Genomic DNA, 27,652 nt, shown 5'->3' with positions numbered 1-27,652 from the left:
TAAACCATTAAACCATTATTATTGACTGTATTTAAAATTTGACTGCTATTTTGCCTAAAATCAACTTAATAGGTCCTTAATGGCTCATTGTTGCAGTTGGCTTGAGACTTCCAGCCATGCTGGCATGTCTTGTCTTCTTCTTTGCGCTTGGCCCCGATAATGGCTGCTTGCAGCTATATTTGTTAGTGTTCCTATTATTATTCTGCTTCTTCTTCTTTTTCCGCCATAGGAGTCTCTGGCAGCCCATAGAACCGTATGGTAAAAAGTTGTGAAATTTGGCACACTCATAGAGGCCAGTCTGAGCTGTCACTATAGCAAATTTGGTGCCTCTAACTCAATCCCTCTAGCGCCACCACCTGTCCAAAGTTTCACTCATATTTATGCTTATAACTTTTGACCCCTAAGGGCTAGAAACAAAATTCTTTTTTCATCGGATTCCTTGGCTCAAGCCGATTCGATTTCACCCTATGATGTCATTTTCCGGTATGCAAATTTTCCCGCCATTTTGAATTTTCTGAAAAACCTACTTTTTCGAACTCCTCCTAGGCCGTTGCTCCGATTTTCACGAAAATTGAAACAGATCATCTTCAGAGCATGTTGACAAAAAGTTATGGAATTCAAGTTGATTCGTCCAATCGTTTTCAATAAACGCACAAACAAATTTTACGTGGAGGTTGCAAAAACACACTAAAGGCTATATCTCCGCAACGCTTTATCGTATTCAAACCAACCTTGGTACATGTCATCACAAGCATGACTTGAAGCAACATGCAGCGTTTCGGCGCAGCGCCACCTACCTGTCCGGAGATATGAAAAATGCCTATTTTGGCTTATAACTTCTGAACCGTTTATCCAAAAATCATAAAATTGGTCTCATTAGATTCAGGGCGTCATGCCGAGTCGACTGATATCCAATTTTACCATGTCGGCCATTTTGGATGTCGGCCATTTTGAATTATGTGCAAAAATGCTGTATTTTATGAACGCATGAACAGATTGTTATGAAACTTGGTATGGGTCATCACCACGATGTCCTGAAGTAGCCTGAGAAGTTTCGAAACAGCGCCACCTAGTGGAGAATTTTTTTTTTCAAACGCTTATAACTTTGGGTGTGGTTGACATATTTTGATGGGAGTGTGTTTTTTGGTCTCCTGAATCCTTGCCGACTCCAACGATACCAGACTTGCCAGGTTTCGGCATATGGTTTGCGCAGAGTTGTAATTTAGTGCTTAAAAAACATTTGCTGATATCTTCGAAACCGCTAGTCCGATCGAGACGAAACCAGCCTCAGAAGTTCGGAAACATAGGTCGATAGCTATACGCTAATGCCAAAATCTCAAAATATTGATAGTAAGGGGTAGTAAAATCCAATCAAAGTCAGGTGTCAGTCCTTTTTTACGTGTTTTTTCATATAAATGTCTATAACTCCAAAACAAAATGAGATATTTTCACCAAACTTGACACACATATGTATGGGCTCACTATGAGGACACATAAAAAAATTGGTGGGATTGTGCCTCTTGGTGGCGCTATAATAAAACAAAACATGAAATTCCCATTGACTTCAATGCAGTATTACGGTTTAAAATGCTAATGCTATAATTTAAGAATGCATTAGCGTATCGTTACAAAACTCGGTATGTGTCTTCCGCTCCATGTCCCGAAGATACTCAAAAAGTTTCGGGGCAGCGCCACCTTGTGGTCAAAAGTTGTAATAAAATGTACAGAAATGCGAATAACTTTTGATTAAATTAACCCATTGTAATGAAACTGGTCATAATACAGTCAATGGCTCATGCCGAGAACATGGATACCAATTGTGCCATATTTTGCAAACCTATCTGTCCTCCGTCTTGTTATTTGTTAAAAACCTACTTTTTCAAACTCATCCTAGACCGTTTGTCCGATTTTCACCAAAATTGATCCGTATCGTCTTCAGACCATGCTGACAAATAGTTATGGATTTCGGATTGATAGACAAAACAGTTTTCATATACCACTGCAACAGAGTTGAGCCATGATGCAAAAATGACTCTTGAGGCTGTATCTCTGCAATGCTTTGACATATTGACACCAAACTTTGCATGTGTCATTGTCATCTCAATCTGACTAAACCACATCAGTTTCGTAACAGTGACACCTATTGGTCGAAAGTGATAAACCATTAAACCATTATTATTGACTGTATTTAAAATTTGACTGCTATTTTGCCTAAAATCAACTTAATAGGTCCTTAATGGCTCATTGTTGCAGTTGGCTTGAGACTTCCAGCCATGCTGGCATGTCTTGTCTTCTTCTTTGCGCTTGGCCCCGATAATGGCTGCTTGCAGCTATATTTATTATTCTGCTTCTTCTTCTTCCGCCATAGGAGTCTCTGGCAGCCCATAGAACCGTATGGTAAAAAGTTGTGAAATTTGGCACACTCATAGAGGCCAGTCTGAGCTGTCACTATAGCAAATTTGGTGCCTCTAACTCAATCCCTCTAGCGCCACCACCTGTCCAAAGTTTCACTCATATTTATGCTTATAACTTTTGACCCCTAAGGGCTAGAAACAAAATTCTTTTTTCATCGGATTCCTTGGCTCAAGCCGATTCGATTTCACCCTATGATGTCATTTTCCGGTATGCAAATTTTCCCGCCATTTTGAATTTTCTGAAAAACCTACTTTTTCGAACTCCTCCTAGGCCGTTGCTCCGATTTTCACGAAAATTGAAACAGATCATCTTCAGAGCATGTTGACAAAAAGTTATGGAATTCAAGTTGATTCGTCCAATCGTTTTCAATAAACGCACAAACAAATTTTACGTGGAGGTTGCAAAAACACACTAAAGGCTATATCTCCGCAACGCTTTATCGTATTCAAACCAACCTTGGTACATGTCATCACAAGCATGACTTGAAGCAACATGCAGCGTTTCGGCGCAGCGCCACCTACCTGTCCGGAGATACGAAAAATGCCTATTTTGGCTTATAACTTCTGAACCGTTTATCCAAAAATCATAAAATTGGTCTCATTAGATTCAGGGCGTCATGCCGAGTCGACTGATATCCAATTTTACCATGTCGGCCATTTTGGATGTCGGCCATTTTGAATTATGTGCAAAAATGCTGTATTTTATGAACGCATGAACAGATTGTTATGAAACTTGGTATGGGTCATCACCACGATGCCCTGAAGTAGCCTGAGAAGTTTCGAAACAGCGCCACCTAGTGGAGAATTTTTTTTTTCAAACGCTTATAACTTTGGGTGTGGTTGACATATTTTGATGGGAGTGTGTTTTTTGGTCTCCTGAATCCTTGCCGACTCCAACGATACCAGACTTGCCAGGTTTCGGCATATGGTTTGCGCAGAGTTGTAATTTAGTGCTTAAAAAACATTTGCTGATATCTTCGAAACCGCTAGTCCGATCGAGACGAAACCAGCCTCAGAAGTTCGGAAACATAGGTCGATAGCTATACGCTAATGCCCAAATCTCAAAATATTGATAGTAAGGGGTAGTAAAATCCAATCAAAGTCAGGTGTCAGTCCTTTTTTACGTGTTTTTTCATATAAATGTCTATAACTCCAAAACAAAATGAGATATTTTCACCAAACTTGACACACATATGTATGGGCTCACTATGAGGACACATAAAAAAATTGGTGGGATTGTGCCTCTTGGTGGCGCTATAATAAAACAAAACATGAAATTCCCATTGACTTCAATGCAGTATTACGGTTTAAAATGCTAATGCTATAATTTAAGAATGCATTAGCGTATCGTTACAAAACTCGGTATGTGTCTTCCGCTCCATGTCCTGAAGATACTCAAAAAGTTTCGGGGTAGCGCCACCTTGTGGTCAAAAGTTGTAATAAAATGTACAGAAATGCGAATAACTTTTGATTAAATTAACCCATTGTAATGAAACTGGTCATAATACAGTCAATGGCTCATGCCGAGAACATGGATACCAATTGTGCCATATTTTGCAAACCTATCTGTCCTCCGTCTTGTTATTTGTTAAAAACCTACTTTTTCAAACTCATCCTAGACCGTTTGTCCGATTTTCACCAAAATTGATCCGTATCGTCTTCAGACCATGCTGACAAATAGTTATGGATTTCGGATTGATAGACAAAACAGTTTTCATATACCACTGCAACAGAGTTGAGCCATGATGCAAAAATTACTCTTGAGGCTGTATCTCTGCAATGCTTTGACATATTGACACCAAACTTTGCATGTGTCATTGTCATCTCAATCTGACTAAACCACATCAGTTTCGTAACAGTGACACCTATTGGTCGAAAGTGATAAACCATTAAACCATTATTATTGACTGTATTTAAAATTTGACTGCTATTTTGCCTAAAATCAACTTAATAGGTCCTTAATGGCTCATTGTTGCAGTTGGCTTGAGACTTCCAGCCATGCTGGCATGTCTTGTCTTCTTCTTTGCGCTTGGCCCCGATAATGGCTGCTTGTTATTATTCTGCTTCTTCTTCTTCTTCTTCTTCTTCCGCCATAGGAGTCTCTGGCAGCCCATAGAACCGTATGGTAAAAAGTTGTGAAATTTGGCACACTCATAGAGGCCAGTCTGAGCTGTCACTATAGCAAATTTGGTGCCTCTAACTCAATCCCTCTAGCGCCACCACCTGTCCAAAGTTTCACTCATATTTATGCTTATAACTTTTGACCCCTAAGGGCTAGAAACAAAATTCTTTTTTCATCGGATTCCTTGGCTCAAGCCGATTCGATTTCACCCTATGATGTCATTTTCCGGTATGCAAATTTTCCCGCCATTTTGAATTTTCTGAAAAACCTACTTTTTCGAACTCCTCCTAGGCCGTTGCTCCGATTTTCACGAAAATTGAAACAGATCATCTTCAGAGCATGTTGACAAAAAGTTATGGAATTCAAGTTGATTCGTCCAATCGTTTTCAATAAACGCACAAACAAATTTTACGTGGAGGTTGCAAAAACACACTAAAGGCTATATCTCCGCAACGCTTTATCGTATTCAAACCAACCTTGGTACATGTCATCACAAGCATGACTTGAAGCAACATGCAGCGTTTCGGCGCAGCGCCACCTACCTGTCCGGAGATACGAAAAATGCCTATTTTGGCTTATAACTTCTGAACCGTTTATCCAAAAATCATAAAATTGGTCTCATTAGATTCAGGGCGTCATGCCGAGTCGACTGATATCCAATTTTACCATGTCGGCCATTTTGGATGTCGGCCATTTTGAATTATGTGCAAAAATGCTGTATTTTATGAACGCATGAACAGATTGTTATGAAACTTGGTATGGGTCATCACCACGATGCCCTGAAGTAGCCTGAGAAGTTTCGAAACAGCGCCACCTAGTGGAGAATTTTTTTTTTCAAACGCTTATAACTTTGGGTGTGGTTGACATATTTTGATGGGAGTGTGTTTTTTGGTCTCCTGAATCCTTGCTGACTCCAACGATACCAGACTTGCCAGGTTTCGGCATATGGTTTGCGCAGAGTTGTAATTTAGTGCTTAAAAAACATTTGCTGATATCTTCGAAACCGCTAGTCCGATCGAGACGAAACCAGCCTCAGAAGTTCGGAAACATAGGTCGATAGCTATACGCTAATGCCCAAATCTCAAAATATTGATAGTAAGGGGTAGTAAAATCCAATCAAAGTCAGGTGTCAGTCATTTTTTACGTGTTTTTTCATATAAATGTCTATAACTCCAAAACAAAATGAAATATTTTCACCAAACTTGACACACATATGTATGGGCTCACTACGAGGACACATAAAAAAATTGGTGGGATTGTGCCTCTTGGTGGCGCTATAATAAAACAAAACATGAAATTCCCATTGACTTCAATGCAGTATTACGGTTTAAAATGCTAATGCTATAATTTAAGAATGCACTAGTGTATCATTACAAAACTCGGTATGTGTCTTCCGCTCTATGTCCCGAAGATATTCAAAAAGTTTCGGGGCAGCGCCACCTTGTGGTCAAAAGTTGTAATAAAATGTACAAAAATGCTAATAACTTTTGATTAAATTAGCCTATTGTAATGAGACTGGTCATAATACATTCATTGGCTCATGCCGAGAAGATAGATACCAATTTTGCCATATTTTGCAAACCTATCTGTGCTCCATCTTGTTATTTGTTAAAAATCTACTTTTTCAAACTCATCCTAGACCGTTTGTCCGATTTTCACCAAAATTGATCCGTATCGTCTTCAGACCATGCTGACAAATAGTTATGGATTTCGGATTGATAGACAAAACAGTTTTCATATACCACTGCAACAGAGTTGAGCCATGATGCAAAAATTACTCTTGAGGCTGTATCTCTGCAATGCTTTGACATATTGACACCAAACTTTGCATGTGTCATTGTCATCTCAATCTGACTAAACCACATCAGTTTCGTAACAGTGACACCTATTGGTCGAAAGTGATAAACCATTAAACCATTATTATTGACTGTATTTAAAATTTGACTGCTATTTTGCCTAAAATCAACTTAATAGGTCCTTAATGGCTCATTGTTGCAGTTGGCTTGAGACTTCCAGCCATGCTGGCATGTCTTGTCTTCTTCTTTGCGCTTGGCCCCGATAATGGCTGCTTGTTATTATTCTGCTTCTTCTTCTTCTTCTTCTTCTTCTTCCGCCATAGGAGTCTCTGGCAGCCCATAGAACCGTATGGTAAAAAGTTGTGAAATTTGGCACACTCATAGAGGCCAGTCTGAGCTGTCACTATAGCAAATTTGGTGCCTCTAACTCAATCCCTCTAGCGCCACCACCTGTCCAAAGTTTCACTCATATTTATGCTTATAACTTTTGACCCCTAAGGGCTAGAAACAAAATTCTTTTTTCATCGGATTCCTTGGCTCAAGCCGATTCGATTTCACCCTATGATGTCATTTTCCGGTATGCAAATTTTCCCGCCATTTTGAATTTTCTGAAAAACCTACTTTTTCGAACTCCTCCTAGGCCGTTGCTCCGATTTTCACGAAAATTGAAACAGATCATCTTCAGAGCATGTTGACAAAAAGTTATGGAATTCAAGTTGATTCGTCCAATCGTTTTCAATAAACGCACAAACAAATTTTACGTGGAGGTTGCAAAAACACACTAAAGGCTATATCTCCGCAACGCTTTATCGTATTCAAACCAACCTTGGTACATGTCATCACAAGCATGACTTGAAGCAACATGCAGCGTTTCGGCGCAGCGCCACCTACCTGTCCGGAGATACGAAAAATGCCTATTTTGGCTTATAACTTCTGAACCGTTTATCCAAAAATCATAAAATTGGTCTCATTAGATTCAGGGCGTCATGCCGAGTCGACTGATATCCAATTTTACCATGTCGGCCATTTTGGATGTCGGCCATTTTGAATTATGTGCAAAAATGCTGTATTTTATGAACGCATGAACAGATTGTTATGAAACTTGGTATGGGTCATCACCACGATGCCCTGAAGTAGCCTGAGAAGTTTCGAAACAGCGCCACCTAGTGGAGAATTTTTTTTTTCAAACGCTTATAACTTTGGGTGTGGTTGACATATTTTGATGGGAGTGTGTTTTTTGGTCTCCTGAATCCTTGCCGACTCCAACGATACCAGACTTGCCAGGTTTCGGCATATGGTTTGCGCAGAGTTGTAATTTAGTGCTTAAAAAACATTTGCTGATATCTTCGAAACCGCTAGTCCGATCGAGACGAAACCAGCCTCAGAAGTTCGGAAACATAGGTCGATAGCTATACGCTAATGCCCAAATCTCAAAATATTGATAGTAAGGGGTAGTAAAATCCAATCAAAGTCAGGTGTCAGTCCTTTTTTACGTGTTTTTTCATATAAATGTCTATAACTCCAAAACAAAATGAGATATTTTCACCAAACTTGACACACATATGTATGGGCTCACTATGAGGACACATAAAAAAATTGGTGGGATTGTGCCTCTTGGTGGCGCTATAATAAAACAAAACATGAAATTCCCATTGACTTCAATGCAGTATTACGGTTTAAAATGCTAATGCTATAATTTAAGAATGCATTAGCGTATCGTTACAAAACTCGGTATGTGTCTTCCGCTCCATGTCCTGAAGATACTCAAAAAGTTTCGGGGTAGCGCCACCTTGTGGTCAAAAGTTGTAATAAAATGTACAGAAATGCGAATAACTTTTGATTAAATTAACCCATTGTAATGAAACTGGTCATAATACAGTCAATGGCTCATGCCGAGAACATGGATACCAATTGTGCCATATTTTGCAAACCTATCTGTCCTCCGTCTTGTTATTTGTTAAAAACCTACTTTTTCAAACTCATCCTAGACCGTTTGTCCGATTTTCACCAAAATTGATCCGTATCGTCTTCAGACCATGCTGACAAATAGTTATGGATTTCGGATTGATAGACAAAACAGTTTTCATATACCACTGCAACAGAGTTGAGCCATGATGCAAAAATTACTCTTGAGGCTGTATCTCTGCAATGCTTTGACATATTGACACCAAACTTTGCATGTGTCATTGTCATCTCAATCTGACTAAACCACATCAGTTTCGTAACAGTGACACCTATTGGTCGAAAGTGATAAACCATTAAACCATTATTATTGACTGTATTTAAAATTTGACTGCTATTTTGCCTAAAATCAACTTAATAGGTCCTTAATGGCTCATTGTTGCAGTTGGCTTGAGACTTCCAGCCATGCTGGCATGTCTTGTCTTCTTCTTTGCGCTTGGCCCCGATAATGGCTGCTTGCAGCTATATTTTTTCACATGGATTTTTAGTATACCATTGAATAATGACTGAATACATAAGCTTAATCAACAAAATATTGTTTATTTATTTCAGTCCAGCAGACCAGTGCAATGTTTGCCATTAAGTGTAGCAAAAGCATATTTGTGATATTTGAGGCTCGATGTGCTGCGGTGATACGCTAATTCCTTGTTGTATAGCAGGGGTGTCCAATCCTGCTCCTGGAGGGCCACTGTCCTGCTGAGTTTAGCTCTAACCCCAATTAAACACACCTGTACCAGCTAATTAAGGTCTTATTAGGCATACTAGAAACTTTAGCAGTGTGTTGAGGCAAGCTGGAGCTAAACTCTGCAGGACAGTGGCCCTCCAGGACCGACTTTGGACACCCATATTGTATAGCTTGCACACAACCATGCTCTTGTCGACGCTTCCATCCTTTCGTTTTTTTAAAACAAAATTTCCCATCCAAGCAATGCGGTCTCATCAGCTTCTTCGTTCATGTTCACTATGGTTTGTTGTTGTCGTGACTCATGAGCGCTAGTTGGTGTTCCAGTATAATCGGTCCGTCGAAACTCATTCATTGAAAAACGTTCCGCGGGGCAAAAATAAGTGTGATTAAATTTATTTTATTTTTTTTGCGTAATTAATTAACGCGTTAAAGTCCCGTAGTTAATTAATCTTAATTACCGCGTTAAAGTCCCGGCCCTAATTACTTCACAAATAAACCACAAAAGAAAACCTTAGCAGTCAAAGCTTTAGTAAGCCTTCAGCATTAGAGCACACTGGCGGTGAGTTTTACACAGGGAGACACCGCTGAACATGAGCTTTTGTTCTTGTCGTTTTGAAGTGCAGTATGTGTTCAGTCATGGACGTTGAATGTCATCGAGTTTCCAACCAAAATAAACAAAGCCTTCAGCAAACTAATAACATTTGTTATATTTATGAACAATAACTTCAATAAATTAACAGCAGAGTCACTGTGTACTTTTCCAGCCCGCTCTCACTGTACGAGCCGAGGGCTTTGTTGATGGTGTGTGTTCACATCGGACGAGAAATACAGGCGCAATTCCACACCATCCAAAACTGCATGACCATAGATTAAATGGAGCTTCATAATAAGAGACACGCTTCAGGGGGTTGTTATGTGATGTGTACTACCATAAAGTCGCTTCGCATGAAAAGCATTTAAATGTCTGCCCAATTAACACACAAAGAGAGGATTTCCCAAAGCATTGCTTGTAAGAAAAGTAACAGCACAATGTTGTAATACTCTGGTCATGTCTGTCTCGTAGCCTGGTTGGGAGTTTTTGGAGCCTCATGAATTATGCAGTCCTCATCATCCCCATCAGCTGCCTGCACTGCCCCCTGGCTGGGAGGAGAGGCAGGACAACCTCGGGAGAACCTACTACGTCAACCATGAGAGCAGGACCACACAGTGGCACAGACCCACCATCCAGTAATTATCACCTACTTAAAACACACACACACACACACACACACACACACACGTTTGTTTTTGTGAAATGAGGGGACATTCCATAGGTGTAATGGTTTTTATACCGTACAAACTACATTCTATCGCCCTATACTAACCCTGCACCTAAACCTACCCATCACACACACACACACACACACACACACACACAGACACTGTCCCTAAACCTACCCATCACAGGAAACGTTCTGCATTTTTACTTTCTCAAAAAAACTCCTCCTGTATGATTTATAAGCCTTTTGAAAAGTGGGGACATGGGTAATGTCCTCATATTTCACCCTCTCCTGTAATACCTGTGTAATAGCCATGGCAAACACACACACACACACTGATTGATCTTTTAAATTAATTCATTTGGCACATGGTTTTAAGCAAAGTGACTATCTGAATTACAATGTACTTTAATTACTGTTAAATTAGTTTTTAGTAAATCAAAAACGTTTTTTGCGCAAAAAACAATGTTAAAGGGGGGGTGAAACACTCAGTTTCAGTCAGTGTCATGTCAATCTTGAGTACCTACAGAGTAGCATTGCATCCTGCATATCTCCGAAAAGTCTTTATTTTTTTTATAATTATATAAGAAAGATGCGCTGTTCCGAGTCTTTCCGAAAAAAGCCGAGCGGGTGGGGGCGTGTCGTGTGAGCGGAGCTAAATAATGACGTGTGCAGCAGCGCGCTGCTATTGTGTTGAGTCGAGTGCGTCATCCCTAACAGCGGGAAAAAAACTTTATTCAAAATATAAATATGGCTTTTAATCAGATACAGCCATACATCTATGATCCGGAATCAGACCCAGAGGCTGCAGTTGAACAGGAGCAGCAGCAAAAACGACTAGAGCAGGACGTCTCTATACACTACGGTACAAGTTATACACTAACTATATAATATGCTTAGCGACTTGTGTTATTTACATATTTATACTTGAATTATATCGTCGTATTTTTGTCTTTGAAGGTGTACATGTGGGAAGTGCAGTTGTGCACGTGTGTGTGTGTGTGTGTTTACGTGTGGTTAGTGTAGACAATTGTAGTAAGCGGACTGGTTTTGCACCGCAGGCTAGTGTTTACATAGAAAGACACGGAATAGTAGCGCATTTGAATGAAGAAGCGCGCTTATTTAGTTCAACATATTTCCCCACTCTTTGTGTATAGTTGTTTGGAGTGCTTTTACAATACACAAACATAAAGTTACACATATAGTGGCCAGCTAAACAAATGTACACGCACTACACATCGCATGCTCCATTGATCAATTAACTATACGTGATCATGTTTGGGCTACTTGATGAGCATAGGCAAAAACACAGACATTTGAAGCAGTCTCACTCACAGCCTGCGGTTCTAACGTTGGGACCTTTATCGTTGGGACTGCTCCATCATTCAGCATTAGGCGATTGGGAAAAGCCGGCGTCGAGCTGGGCCTTGTTTATGAAACAGTCGGCACCGAAATGCAGCGAACAGATATAAACATTTGCGCAACTCAGTTGCTGATCCGGAAAAGCAAATTACATCCACTGTTGCCTTAACGCGGGGTTTTGGGGAATCTGTGCAGGACTGTCTTGGTCTGGCAACCAAAAACGCACTTTTTTGGTGACATTGTTATGTTTAGCACATTGTTATGTTACCTGTTTAGCATCCTACAAGCCAGCGCTTTGATGGGCGTAGGCTGTTGCTTTCGCTCTCTCCCTCGCTCTCTCTCTCTCTCTCTCTCTCACGCGCTTCCGGTAGAATTGTCCGTAAGGCCCATACAAGGAAATTCCGCCCCCATTAACGTCAAAGGGGACGCATGATCTCAAAAAACTTGCCGAAACTTATGACTAACCGGAAGTAGTATTTTTGACAAAGAAATACTCCCATCAAACGTCCACCTTAACTTTTGAAACTTTGTCTATGTTTAGTATGGGATTCCAAGTCTTTAACAGTGTAAAAAGATCAGTATGCATGAAACAGCATTTCACCGCCCCTTTAAGATTTTGCATTTAAAAAGTATTTCTTTTATTTAGTACACCAAATATGCATTTTGCACTTTGACTATATTTTATGTGCTGTTTGTTTTATTATTTGTTATATTATTTAGTTTTATTTTAATTTGTTTTTTATTTTATTAGTATATCAAATATACATTCTGCACTTTGACTGAGAAACAAAAGGCCATGCTATTTAATATTTTATTTGTTTTGTTTGGTTTATTCATTTTTAGTTATTTTTTATTTTATTAGTACACCAAATATGCCATTTGCACTTTATTTTATATTTTATTTTTAATTAGTTTTTTAGTTTTATCATTTTTTTTATGTTTTATGTATTTTACGTTTTGTTTTCATTTCTCTCTCTGTATGAAAATATTTAACTAATCATTAAAAAAAGGTCAGAAGTTTTTATAATCAGAATATACACAAATAATTTTGACCCTGTAAATGTGTGTGTGTGTGTGTGTGTGTGTGTGTGTGTGTGTGTGTGTGTGTGTGTGTGTGTGTGTGTCAGACAATCCATTTATTTTCTGTTGATTTTCAACAATCAGCAGGTAATTTGCTCCTTACATAAAACTCTTTAGAAGCCAGTCATCCTGTTATACCTTAGACAGGCCTGTTATTTCCTTCCTCTGCTCTCCGCTGGTCAGCGGCGCACTCACCTGCTTTGAGTCTTTCTGGGTCATTTTGAGCGCTGAAGTGTGTGTGTGTTTTGTCCTGATTTACAGGGACACTCAAAGAGACAATGAACAGAGACAGGATACACAAAATGAGTCCCAGCGGGCGTTCCTCACACGCAGACAAATATCTGAACATGACGAGAACCACGAGCGCAGAGAATCACCTGAGGTACTCACACACACACTTCTGTGACTTCTTCTGAACACATGGACAAACGGCACACCTTCACATTGTGTGTGTGTGTGTGTGTGTGTGTGTGTGTGTGTGTGTGTGTGTGTTTCGTAGAGCTGGGAGATCATAACGGCAGATGAGTCCACGCTATACAGCCACAGCGAGCGCTCGCCGCCTCCCCCTCACTCCCCAATGGAGTTCACAGGATTCTGTGAGGAGTTCAGCCGACTGCAGCCAGGAAACGACAGACGCACGTCCCTCACGGTCAGTTCAGACACACACACACACACACACACACACACACACACACACACACACACTCGCATGCACGCGTCACAAATGAGAGGAATAAAGTATTTGGCAAAGGACAATGTTCAGCGCACCTACATGCACAAGAACACAAATTATTACTACGTTTTTTGGCTGTCAATTCATTAAAGGTACAGTGTGTAGTATTCATGAGGATCTTTTTACAGAAATGCAATATAATATACATAACTATATTTTCAGTTGAGTATTAAGACCGTTATGTTTGTATTACCATAGAATGAGCCGTTTCTATCTACACGCACCACGGGTCCCTTACAGTGAAGTCGCCATTTTGCGCCGCCATGTTTCTACGGTAGCCCTAAAGGGACAAACTTTTCTACAGAGTCACTCTCTGTGTCCTAACTACACGCGACGCCGCAACACGCGATAAAAGATATCTTGTCCATATTAATTCGAGTTTTTGTCCTAACCACCCGCGACGGCAATACGCAATGAATCTATTTTAGAAAAGTTTTGTATCTATTTATATTATTCTATTTATTTATTATTTTTCTATTAATCTCTGGTGCACTTGCCGCGAGAGCCCCGCCCACACGCTGTTCTATATACTATTCTATATAAAATGATTGACTATTAAAAATGGTCGAATAGTATAGTACACTGAGTAGTAATTTAATAAATGTTTTTATTCATCTTATTCATGTGGTGTCACACACTTCAGTATCGCGGTCACTAGTTTAGGCAAGCGCTGACACCCTGTGGTGAAATAATTGTGCATGTTTAACAGCCGCTGCTTCTCGAGTCGGCTTGGGTTGGATTAAAACTTCAGAAAATTCAGTTTGGGAAATTCATCCGATTATTTCATCTCCTGTCACTGTCTATATTTTTAAATCTACTTACAGACACTCATTTTAGGTGGTGTTTAGTCACCTAGGTCAGTGGTTCCCAAACCTGTCCTGGAGGACCCCCAGCACTGCACATTTTGTATGTCTCCCTAATCAGACACACCCACATCAGGTCTTGCTATCTCTACTAATGAGCTGATGAGTTGGATCAGGTGTGTCTGATTAGGGAGACATACAAAATGTGCAGTGCTGGGGGTCCTCCAGGACAGGTTTGAGAACCACTGACCTAGGAGACCACAGCACATTGAAATATCACAAAATCATTTTGTTTCAAATAAACGCTGTTCTAAGAATCCAGAAAACAAACATATGAAGCAGCACAACTGTTTTCAACATTGATAATAATCAGAAATGTTTCTTGAGCAGCAAATCATTATATTAGAATGATCTCTGAAGGATCATGTGACACTGAAGACTGGAGTAATGATATATTCAGCTTTGATTACAGGATATATATTACACTTTACTAAATATTCACATAGAAAACAGCTGTTTTAAATGAGAATAATTTTTCACAATATTAAACATTTTACTGTATATTTATCAAATAAATGCAGCAGAAAACATTTTAAAAATCATACTGACACAATCAGATCAGACTCATCCTAACTATCTACTTTAAGCAACTCTCACATTTTTCTAACGTCTTACAGATGTTTATTTAAGATGCCAAATTTACATGTGGTGTCATATAAGAAATATTCCTCACATTAACCCACTGATTCATATATGATTGATTCATTTGAGTCATGATGCTCCAAGTGAATTCAACCTTGACTATATTGATAATTTTGCATGACCTCTGACGTGTAAATTGAGATTAATAATGATGTGTGCATTGAAAGTTCAAAGCGATTGTTACGATTATGAGTTTAATTGCATTAATGTGATCGAAATATTGTTTAAATAAAATTAATTTATTAGGTCTTATTTAATTCTATAAACTAATCTGATCTGCCAACATTGTTGCTCTATGATGAATTAAAATAAGATGATAACATCACTGTTTTCTCCAGAACGACTGTACAGCCGAATCAAATTTTGTTGCAATATTGTCCTGTTTGACACTGTGAAGCTGCTTTGAAACAATCGGCATTGTAAAAGCGCTATATAAATAAAGTTGATTGATTGATTTAATACTAAGCATGCATGTAAATGTGCTCACTTTTACATTTAAAGCTAGTGTATTTGCAAAAGTATAAAAAACATTTATATATGTAATATTTTTAACATAACAGAATGTGTGGTTTCGTCTCAGATTTTGTTCAACTGCTGTGTTTTTCTCAGCCGCAGGGTCACGGCAGTCGCAGAGGAAGTGGACAAAACCTCACGGTGGAAGAGCATCCTGTTCACCCCGTGGTGAGAGCAGCGAAAGATTCATACACAGTCAGGTCCATAAATATTGGGACATCGACACAATTCTAATCTTTTTGGCTCTATACACCACCACAATGTTTTGTGTTTTCAGCCTAATGATGGCTTGCTTCACTAGCCGCGTTTCCATAACTCTTCTAATTGCGCAAATTGAAATTGCGAATTGAAAATACGCCCAATGGAAACGCGGCAATTTCGCAAAAACTCCCATATATCGCAAAAAAGTTATTACGCTCTCATGAGGTGGTTTTTCAGGCAATTCGAAAAAGGACATTTTCGCAAAACTGCAATGGAAACGTTTTTTTCGCATTTACATGTCACCTGTTGCGGTGACGCATTGCTGCAACATAGGGCCTATAGCTATTTTCCACTCAATTGTGTCGTAATAACAAGATAATGTAGTTAAAAGGACATATTTTCTCCTAATAAGGACTACAGGCTATATATACTGTAATTAAGACATATATTCAAGAAATGTATTAAAACAGAAAGAGCTAGTTTCAGCCTTACTCAAAGGCAGAGGAAACAGGCCAGTTACGCACGTCAATCCATTCCAGACGATCTTAGTTTGCTTCTTATCTAATAAACAGGCAATTAATTGATGAAACATCGATCAAAATGAAAAATACAATTTATACAAAACTAAATGTTTTTTTTAAGAAAGATAATACTCGAAGTGATCAAAATCATGTGACTCCCCAGGTCTCAAACATATTGCGATTCTTACTCATGCTGCTCACTTTTCATAATCAACATATGAATTAAAATAATAATATTACAGGCTAATGTTTAGGCCTAAACGTACTTAGGCCTATTTAGTTTCGTAGTTAGGCTGTTTTCTTTAACCCACGGCCGATAAAAGCGCCGACGTTTTCTCATTTTTTCCTTCTTCCTTTAAGAGAGATGAAACGATTCACAGTACTCTCATTTTTAGCTATACAGATAAGTTCAAGACATAATTATAAACTATAAACTGTCTTATTTTTATTTGTGTACTCGGGGAACTAATTATTTTGCATGCCATGCACTCACTCCAAACGCTGTCTTCATTTCAAAAAAATTATTTTGTTTATTAAATGCCAATTTTTTCTTTTCCAAAGCATTTCTAAATTCAGTTCATATGCCCAACAAACGAAATGTCTAGCCAAAATAACGAAAGTGGTAAAAATAAATAAATAAAAACATTTGAGTTACCATGCAAATTCAAACATTTTGGTTCGGTTTGTTTGGAGAGGAGACGGAGTTCTTTATTAAACTCATTAAAGACAGTATAGGATTACAGTAATACTAGATTCTAAACACAGAAATGCTACATTATCATGAAGACCTTGAAGCAGATCTGACACACACACACACACGCACCTCATATCCGTGCCGCTTAAGTAACCTAAGGGGCTTTCCTTGCCATTAATGCTTGGACATTGGACACGTCTCCTTCCAATAAAAATAATGGCTAGTGTGGTGGATGGGATATACAAACCTACTAAGTGCTATCATTTTGGAATGGCCTATCGCGATAGGAAAACTGCAGCTATGGAAACGCTGTCATTTCGCAATAGTTTTTTATCGACATTTAAGAAATATCGCAAAAGTTTTTCGCAAATCCGTAATGGAAACGCAGCTACTGATAGTGACAGCTCTTTGGATCTCCTATTGAGAGTTGACAGCAACAGTTTCCAAATGCAAATAGCCCACTTGAAATGAACTCTGAACCTTTTATCTGCTCCTTGTAAATGGGATTAATGAGGGAATAACACACACCTGGCCATGGAACAGCTGAGCAGCCAATTGTCCCATTACTTTTGGCCCCCTAAAAAGTGTGAGGCACATATACAAACTGTTGTAATTCCTACACCGATCACCTAATTTGGATGTAAATACCCTCAAATTAAAGCTAAATGTCTGCAGTTAAAGTACATCTTGTTTGTTTAATTCAATTGTGGTGGTGTATAGAGCCAAAAAGATTCGAATTATGTCAATGTCCCAATATTTATGGACTTGACTGTACATATGTGTATCCATTCGAGCCCAGACCGAACTCTCACCGCGTGCTCTAGTTTCAGTGTTTTGCTCAGCACATGATGTGTAATCTTAGCTGCCCCAGATTTCCCAGCATGCCCTGAACCTCGCAATACATCACTCATCTGCTCCCAGAGGACAGTGTGTTTGAGAGGCACACTCCTAACTGATGGCTATTTCTGAACCAAACGGACAATTTGTAATAGATTGTTTCCATTTTTTGTTCTCCTCATTTCACCCCTCTCTATATTTTCATTTTGTTGCTCACTTTATCCTTTTCCGTTCTTCCCTTAAGTTATTACCCACCTCTGCCGGGCTGCCTCCGGGATGGGAGGAAAAGCAGGACAGTAAAGGGAGACTTTATTACGTAAATCACAAGAGCCGGTCGACAACCTGGACTCGACCGCTCATTCAGGTACGCCTGCTTCCTGCTTGAACGGTTCTCAGTAGAGAAAGCTCTGGCCTGCACAATTCGGAGGGAAATAACCTTAAATAATAATAATAATTATTTATTTTATTTTATTTTTTTCACTTTTAATGCTTTGCTTGTTTGTAGGGCTGCACAAATTGGCTGCATAATTATATGTGACTAAAATAATAATACTTATTATTAATATTATTGTTATTATTATTATTATAATTATTAATACTTTTGAAAGTAAACAATAATTTAGTAATAATCAAATCTACAATGAAAGTGAAAATAGTTATAATAAATGATAATAATAATTATTAGTAGTAGTAGTATTACAAAATAAAAATATTAAATAATAAACCACTCTGTAAAATATAAAATAAATAATAATAATAAGTAAAATAATTCTAATTATGACTGTCTTAATTTCTACATATTTATATTCATATTTATCATTTTATTATTCATTATTTATTTATTTAAATTTAAAAGATTTCATATTTTATTTTCTATTATATTTACTTTTTTAATTGATAACATTTTTATTTTTATTTAATTTATATTTTTTATTTGTACTCTTATTATTTTATAATGTTTTGTTATTGTTATTATTAAAAATAATTTAAGAAAATGGATATAAGAAGAAGAGGATGAATTATATTTGACAGAACTATAATTAATCTTAATTTCTTCATTTGTAAATTTTAAACCATCAAGCTTTTTAATTTGGCATATAAGTGCATCTCATTATAAGTTTGGGAAGATGGTTGCCGTGCGTTGAAAGCACCAGATCAGTTCGCTTTGTGATTCCGGTCTAATTTCGATTAATTTGTTGCGTAATAATGCAAATTATTTCTCAAACTCATCAGTCTCCCTGAACTTTGACCTCTGTATTTCAGCTCATACAGGCGCCCCCTGAGGTGACGGGCGGGGCCATGTCTCTTTCCCAGAATCCCACAGGCTACGCTCCGCCCCTGCTCTCCCCAGAAGTGTCACCGCAGCACACACACACACACACGCCGGAGCACGTGGGACTGATGCCGACCGGCTGGGAGGTGCGCAGCGCTCCAAATGGACGGCCGTTTTTCATAGACCACAACACTAAGACCACCACATGGGTAACTTTTTTTTTTTGACGAGATAATCCATGGCATTGCCATGATACATTATATGACTATTATAATTTGTCACAGTACTTTACAGTAAGTGTTTTCCAATGTTTGATTGTACCATTGTTCATGCTGAGATGTACTTCCTGAGTTTGCCATCCTGTTTCCTGTTCCATCACAGGACGATCCCCGGCTGAAGGTTCCCGTGCAAATAAGGAGGAGAGTCTCCCTAGACCCCACTGACCTCGGCCCACTGCCGGTAAGAGGGATGATGTCATGATGTGATTTTATTGACACCTGCTGTGTCCCAATTCGCCTACTTATACTACGACCTAAAAGTTTGTACTCTTTTTGTGAAGAAAAAGTGAATACTTTTGATACTTCACTTAAAAAATCCTTTACTCACCCTCAAGTCATTTCAAACCTGTATGAATTTCTTTCTTCAGCTGAACACAAGGGAAGATATTTTGAAGAATGTCAGTAACTAACCAAACAGTTAACTGGAGCCATTGACTTCTATAGTAGGAAAAAAAAAACTATGGAAGTCAATGGCTCCAGTTAACTGTTTGGTTACTGACATTCTTCAAAATATCTTCCCTTGTGTTCAGCTGAAGAAAGAAATTCATACAGGTTTGAAACAACCTGAGGCTGAGTAAAGGATGACAGGATTTTCATTTTAAAGTGAACTATCCCTTTAAGGGACTCTGACGCTCAGTTAAACGTGCATCCCATCACCGTTTAACTGCCCTGTCAATCATTCGTCACAGTTAAAATCCTCCACATTCAGTTTCATTTCCTGCCGTATTGGAGAGAAATGTAGTCGTACGTTGATTTGCTATGTATGTGTCTTTAATGCAGAGACTCTTCTCATGTGTTTGCAGTTTAAATATAATGAAGCATTTAAAAGTTAATGGCCAAACGTGTAATTACAAAAATTCACAATGCTGCTGCAGGTGAAATATAATGTGGACAACACTGTATAAATATATTTTCATCAGGTTAAATACTGATAATTGATCACTCAAACCTTTATTTAAACCTCAACTTAACCATCAGACTCGCACATCCTTCATGTTTGTAGTTTTTTAACCCTTTTTATCCGCCTAGTTCTAATTGAATCCTCATCCGATTCGCAATGGGTTGTGGGTAATATCAGCCGTTAGAGTGTGCATCGATCTGCACTTCGAATTCTGACCGGAAATAGTAAACCATCTGGGTATCTTTGGAATACTCTTTTCAGCATACTACGGTTTGGGACATGCTAATTATATTCTCGAATACTATTTAGTATGGATAGTATGTGAATTGGGATGCAGGGATGTTCAGGGCAGAGGTTGAAAAGGTGTGTGTGTGTGTGTCGTCTCTTATAGCCTGGTTGGGAGGAGCGAGTACATAGTGATGGCAGAATCTTCTACATTGATCACAGTAAGTGGCACATTCATAACCACAACAATAAAAAAACAAAAACAATGTTGAGCTTTTTCTATGAATCTGAAACTGATATGTGCAATTTTTATGTGCATTTAAAAATGTATTTATTTCACGCCAAAAAATGTATATGATGTTTTAAATATATGTATGTATGTAAAAGATTTGTAAATATTAATTAAATAATAAAATTAATTAATAAAATTTTAATAAATAAATTATGAATACTAAAATGATAAATATGAGTATATAATTGATAGTACTTTATATATATATATATATATATATATATATATATATATATAATATTTATAAACATAGTTATTTCATTTATAACCTTTTTATATATATCTGTGTGTGTGTATGTGTGTGTGTGTGTGTGTATATATATATATATATATATAAATATATATATATATATATATATATATATATATATATATAAAGAAATATATATAAAATCATACTATAATTTCTCATTTATTATTATTTATTCATTTAAATTTTATTTAAATTATTTCATATTTAAACATCTTTTACATTATATTTATAAACTTTTTCAAATTGATAAAAGTTTAATTTAATTTATATTTTTATTTGTACTTAACCACAGTACAATTTTTTTTAACAGACTTATTTTATTTTTCATTATTTCTATCTATCTATCTATCTATCTATCTATCTATCTATCTATCTATCTATCTATCTATCTATCTATCTATCTATCTATCTATCTATCTATCTATCTATCTATCTATCTATCTATCTATCTATATATATATCTATATATATACACACACACACACATTTTTCTATGTTTACCATTTTAACATTTTTAGTTTTATTATTTTAAAAAAATTTGTTTTTATTGTTTTAACATTTTTTGTTTTTATTGTTTTGTTTAGACACAAAAGCCACACAGTGGGAAGATCCAAGACTACAGAACTCAGCCATCACTGGTCCAGTAAGTGGTTTCCTGTTTCTGTTAATGTTCATGTACAGTCAGGCATTGAAGCCTGAGCCAATAGAAACGTATCTTTAAGCCATTAATGGATCCCATTGAGACGGGCTGCTGTAACACACAGAGATTTTTGCCATATCTTGTTTCTAAAAGTATTCTGAGCCTGAAACCCTGTACATTTCTTCCCATTAATTTCCTGTAATGTGTGTGTGTGTGTGTGTGTGTGTGTGTGTGTGTGTGTGTGTGTGTGTGTGTGTGTGTGTGTGTGTGTGTGTGTGTGTGTGTGTGTGTGTGTGTGTGTGTGTGTGTGTGTGTGTGTGTGTGTGTGTGTGTGTGTGTGTGTGTGTGTGTGTGTGTGTGTTATTGGTGTCATGAGTGGAGGGGCAGTTATATTTGTCCTGGATGAGTTGAATGATCTCTGTCGGTTCAAGGAACACTAAACATCTGAGCAGATAAGAGCTGATGGATTATTGGCCAAGTGATTGTGTTCTGTTTTATTTCAGGCTGTGCCTTACTCCAGAGACTATAAACAGAAGTATGAGTACTTCCGCAAGAAACTGAAGAAACCAGTATGTCACTGTCCTTCACGTTTAGTCCATTTCAGGCTTTTTCGCTTTTTCCTGTCCCATTCACATCTCAGCGTCTAGACCAGGGGTAGGTAAACTCTGCAGGGCAGTGGCTCGCCAGGATCAACGCTCCCTACCCCTGGTTTAGACCAGCTAATTTGGGGTTTATAGAAGGGCAGCAACTAATATTTAAGCCAGTTTGTTCAAGTCACCACAGTTCATGTTTAATGTGAAGGTGACGAGAAATCAAAAGCGAACCAATTGACATTCCGGTTCATTATTTTAAAGGGATAGTTGTTTGTTTTGATAATTCTTTCATTAGAAGGCTTATTTTGTGCTAAACTATGAAACACTGTTTGGAAAAATATTTTTAAAGGGATAGTTCACCCAAAAATTAGAATGTGATGTGTATCTGCTCACACCATTGATGTCTTAAGACACGAAACGAATGTATTTGTTTTGTTTTTTACCTCATATCAGACGAATCTCATCTAGTATTCCCAATGCCATTACTTCCGTTTAAGAAGGTCAAAATCCTGGCGCGATCATATATATATATATATATAGAGAGAGAGAGAGAGAGAGAGAGAGAGAGAGAGAGAGAGAGAGAGAGAGAGAGAGAGAGAGAGAGATGCCTCATTAGTGCCTGCATGGATTGGTCGCATGATATCATATATATATGATTGCGACGAGTTTTGGACCTTATTCGACAAAAGTAATGGTGCTGGGAAATACTAGATGAGATTCGTCTGATATAAGGTAAAAATATTACATAAATACTTTTGGGTTTCTTGCAGAAACTGATAGTTTTGTGTCTTAAGACATCAATGTGTCTCCACGAGCCGCAAAGTTTATTATGGATTCATATTTCTGTGTGTTTTTTACTCTGATAGAAATACACCTCAATGACATACATTATACGATCAACAGTTGAGTTAAAAATGTGATTGAATGTGAAATGAGGGAAAAAGTGTTCTACTGAAGAAACAAACACACCTAAATCTTGGATGCCCTGTGGATCAGCAGATAAACATCACATTCTCATTTTTACTATCCCTTTAAACAATAATGTCGTCACCTAACCTGTTTGATCTGGTCAAAACCATTTCTTCCGTCTCCAGGCAGAAATCCCGAACCGCTTCGAGCTGAATGTGAGACGTAACGCTCTTCTGGAGGACTCGTACCGACGCATCCTGGCCGTCAAACGCTCGGACCTGCTGAAGGCCCGCCTCTGGGTGGAGTTTGAGGGGGAGAAAGGGCTGGACTATGGAGGCGTGGCCCGGGAATGGTTCTTCCTGATCTCCAAGGAAATGTTCAACCCATATTATGGGCTGTTTGAGTATTCTGCCACGTGAGTGATGGGACTTTTATATTCTCTTCTGTAAAATCGGCCCTTTTCACATTTCCGGGATTCTCAGAAGCTTAATGGTGGGGTAAGTGCTATCTGGTAACCGTTGTTGTTATTTCAGATCACCAAAACAAACACGCCCCTACCCCCAAAAAGGGTCTCGGCCCTATTTTGATAGCTCCGCCCCACACATAAGTAACCCAGGCAACGACTGTGGCAGAATCTGTGATACTAATCCAGGTCGAATATTCAATGAAAAAGTCACCCCTTCTATCACTAAAACACAAACCGTTCTCATGAACAACTTGATAGGACACGGGCATGACAGTCCAGCTAACGACATATTACAATTATGACAAGATTAGAGTTATAGCGATCACAAAACACAAACCGTTCTCATGAACAACTCAGTAATGTTAGTATACAAGCTTGATAGTCCAGCTAACTAAATATATAACACAATTATGACCGGATAGGTAATATAGATGAAAATAGGAAACAAACCTATATTAGTATTATAGTATTTTACCTGTCGGACACATTTTGTGAGCTGACGCTTGAAAACCTTGAAACGCTCCATACGGAGTGGAAATGAACGGGTCTTTATCATCGCTGAAGTGAGACACAATACGATCGCAAATGGACAAACAAGCTAACATGACACACGAGCATATTCAAGCAAAAGCAGCATATATTAGTTCTTTCTTGGCTAATGTCTGCCCTGTGTGACTCGTGTGTTTTGAATAATGTTGTGCACTGAGCCTCTCTTCTCACCATAGACACGCCCCTTACCTGCTGATTGGCTCTCTCTCTTCTCACCATAGACACGCCCCTTACCTGCTGATTGGCTCTCTCTCTTCTCACCATAGACACGCCCCTTACCTGCTGATTAGCTCTCTCTCTTCTCACCATAGACACGCCCCTTACCTAACAAGTTTGTTATTCCACTCGGCCCGAGTCCTTTTTCTAAAACGTTTTGAAAAACAAAAAATAACAAATTATGAAATAACACTTGCCATAGCTGGATAAACTTCTATAGTGGTGGACAGAAACTACAACAAATATCATTTATAAAGTGTTCCCATTTGCCCCAAAAGCAAAAATCCACAACAGTGCTTCTATGATTTTTCAAAGGAAGAAAAATATTGAGAGATTGATTACGGTGGTCAGAAGAGAGAAAGACGTCACATTTGCGGTCACTCCCACAGCCGTTATATTATTAGAAATTATTCACTCTCACACTCTCACTGCAGCGTTAACTAGTTTTCTGTATTTAATGCCAAAATGTGTTTTGTATAGTTTTATAAATATGCACACATTTGCTAGATTTACAATGTTAATAACTGGAAATACGGAATCTAGGAACTATCTGGAACTAATATGTACAATAAATAAAAATGTTTTTAAAAATGATTTAATTTAATAAAATATTTTATATTTATATTATATAATATTTAAAATATTTTTAATATAATTTATATAAATTATAGTTTATATAAATGTTTTTCATTTAATTCTGACTATATATATATGTATATATATATATATATATATATATATATATAGCTCTCAGTTCTCCTTGTGTAGTCAAATACACACACACACAGATGTGCATTGTGTATCTCGCATGAACACAGCCTGTTCTGGCTTAAGTGTACGTAAACAGGCGTGTTCATCTATGCATTCAGCAGCCCAATTAAATACCTGTCTGTCATTAATGTTAATCAAACAACTACATGTTAAATACATGTATACATAAAAAAAAACTTTACTATTTTTATAATTTGCTAACTTGCTTTGTTCTTTTATATAGCCTAACAAAAAATACTCTTGTCATATTAAATTTCTCATATTAGCCTATGCTCATATTACCCACCCCTTGCCCAGCTGATTTACAATAGTCTTGGTTTAGGTGGTTTACTCTGCATTTGACATTTTGAAAGGGTTTTAAATCTTCTAAATCAAGTCAAATGACTCAAAATCAAGTAATTTATGCACGCCAAAGACAACTTTAATCATATAAAATGTAATTTCCAAACAGCAAAATTGTGGCCAGTGAAATGGCTAAGATGCTAAGTGGCTAGTAACTTTGGAAAACCACTAGCCACAGTGGCTGGTGAGCAAATTTCAAGCCCTGCTCATACTTATATTTATATAAATATAGTTTTAACAATGTTTTTAATTATATTTATACATTTTATATAATATAACCTTTTGTATTTTTTTTTAATTTTCCCCCCTTTTTTATTTTATTTATACACATTTTTATTTGATTTCTTTTTTATTTTTTTGACATAGAAACCATGAGTACAGAACTCGGGTCTGTGAAAGGGTTCATAGACTCTTGCGTGTTGTGCTTACAACATTTTTTAAAAAGACAGACTTTAAAGATGTGCTGTGTGAATGTTGCAGGGATAACTACACCCTACAGATCAACCCCAACTCAGGTCTGTGTAATGAGGACCACCTGTCGTATTTTAAGTTCATCGGCCGTGTGGCTGGAATGGCCGTTTATCACGGGAAGCTTTTGGATGGTGAGTAACCTGTCAAGACCAATATAAATACCCACAACTCACATTCACAGTGGCTCTCGACACACTGCATGCTTGCTGACTGAATCACTAAATGTAGCAAAAATCTGTCATCATTTACCTCATGTTGCTTAAAGGTTTTTTTGTACTTGTCTGCACAGCATTCTTCATCCGGCCCTTTTACAAGATGATGCTGCAGAAGCCAATCACGTTGCAGGATATGGAGGCGGTGGTGAGTGACAGCCATGCCTGAACCAATCAGCAGCCTTTCTAAATGTCACTTTTGCCCTTTTTCAGAGAGAATGATGGCTATAGAGACAGAGCGCATTTAGGCCACGCCCACACCGGGGGTAGGGGGGACAGTACAACACCCTCCGTTGACTTTTTATTGAATTTGTTTTAAAATATAGTACATTCATTTAATTAAAATTAAAAAATATATTTAATAGTATTTAATTCCAAGAATATTTTTTTATTTATGCATTTATTTTTTATTTGGTTTATATATTTTTTACATTAATTTGTTTATTTGTTGATCAGTTAAATTATATTTATTTGTATTGTATTTAATGATATCATATTTTAAGGAAATCCACCCAATAAATGCATTTTTTCAATGTGTACAGTCCAGTAGTATTTAATTTCCCAAAAATGTCAGTGCCTCTGGCTTATTAGTAAGTCATAAAAGTTATATTTTAACTTTGTGAGAGTGCTGTTACCACTAATGATGTGGTTAATGTCCCATGGAGCTTTGCTGTAGTCATTCACGCTCCCGTACACTTGTCAACCTGTTGTTTTTGGTCGTATCATTTCAGGACAGCGAGTATTTTAATTCCCTCCGATGGATTTTGGAGAACGACCCCACAGACCTGGACCTCCGGTTCGCCATCGATGAGGAGCTTTTTGGACAGGTAATACCTTTTGCTTTATATTCCAAGACATCTAAACAATACAAATATAAATAAGAGAGAGTAAATGATTTCTGATCTTATCTCTTCCGCAGACACACCAGCGTGATCTGAAGCCGGGAGGTTCTGATATTGTCGTCAATGACACCAACAAAAAGGAGTATATTCAGTATGTTTGACTGCCCTCTTGTGGCACATACAAACCACAACACCTCTGACACTTATGAGAGCTCGCATACTAGAAATCTCCTCATTTGGAGTTAGTGGTGTTTGCTAGCCTGGATGCCAGCCGATCTCAGCCCCGCCCAAAAGCTTTGAGCTCGGGCTGTTCGGTCTGGACTTGATCTATAGAGGAGTAATTATGCCGGAACAGAAACAGTTTGGACCAATCAACTTGTCAGGGCGGGCTTTAAACGATGACGGACAGATGATCAATAGTTACGTAATCATGCACGTAATCAAAGGCGCTTGGATTTTATTTGTTCAAATCCTAAACGGAGACCTTGCTCGTATATGCATTCACCTTCACTATTTCCCTCTGAAATGAAGAAATTATGTTGTAAGTACTCTGTGTATCCATACATTTTTTATTTTTTACAACCCCGGCAAAGATCGTTAATTCCAGCGTGCGTGCAGACAGGGTTGCCACGTTTTTACGACAAAACCCGTCAACTACTAGCCCAAAACAATAGCTTCTTCGGGGGGTTCTCCAGGGAAAAAATGGCGTATGGGGGGTAAAATGTGTGTTATTTT

At 37.8% G+C, this 27,652-nt stretch overlaps 1 protein-coding gene across 2 annotated transcripts in view; it reads left to right on the top strand.

The window, feature by feature from the left end:
• The window catches only part of nedd4a (NEDD4 E3 ubiquitin protein ligase a), a 70,170-nt gene that overhangs the window by 35,860 nt on the left and 6,658 nt on the right, over positions 1–27,652 (top strand). For both annotated transcript variants that reach the window (XM_067419114.1, XM_067419112.1), the window contains 15 exons: positions 10,043–10,206; positions 12,942–13,062; positions 13,180–13,329; positions 15,528–15,599; positions 17,929–18,048; positions 18,948–19,166; positions 19,339–19,416; positions 20,528–20,582; positions 21,491–21,549; positions 22,050–22,115; positions 23,234–23,463; positions 25,873–25,994; positions 26,153–26,223; positions 26,807–26,902; positions 26,995–27,068. In XM_067419114.1, coding sequence (XP_067275215.1) covers positions 10,043–10,206; positions 12,942–13,062; positions 13,180–13,329; positions 15,528–15,599; positions 17,929–18,048; positions 18,948–19,166; positions 19,339–19,416; positions 20,528–20,582; positions 21,491–21,549; positions 22,050–22,115; positions 23,234–23,463; positions 25,873–25,994; positions 26,153–26,223; positions 26,807–26,902; positions 26,995–27,068 — 1,697 coding nt within the window. The remainder of the gene's footprint in view (positions 1–10,042; positions 10,207–12,941; positions 13,063–13,179; positions 13,330–15,527; positions 15,600–17,928; positions 18,049–18,947; positions 19,167–19,338; positions 19,417–20,527; positions 20,583–21,490; positions 21,550–22,049; positions 22,116–23,233; positions 23,464–25,872; positions 25,995–26,152; positions 26,224–26,806; positions 26,903–26,994; positions 27,069–27,652) is intronic.

This window comes from Pseudorasbora parva, chromosome 16 (genome assembly GCF_024679245.1).
Source record: "Pseudorasbora parva isolate DD20220531a chromosome 16, ASM2467924v1, whole genome shotgun sequence".
NCBI classification, from domain to species: Eukaryota; Metazoa; Chordata; class Actinopteri; order Cypriniformes; family Gobionidae; genus Pseudorasbora; species Pseudorasbora parva.
This window is presented reverse-complemented; position numbering and strand designations above follow the sequence as displayed.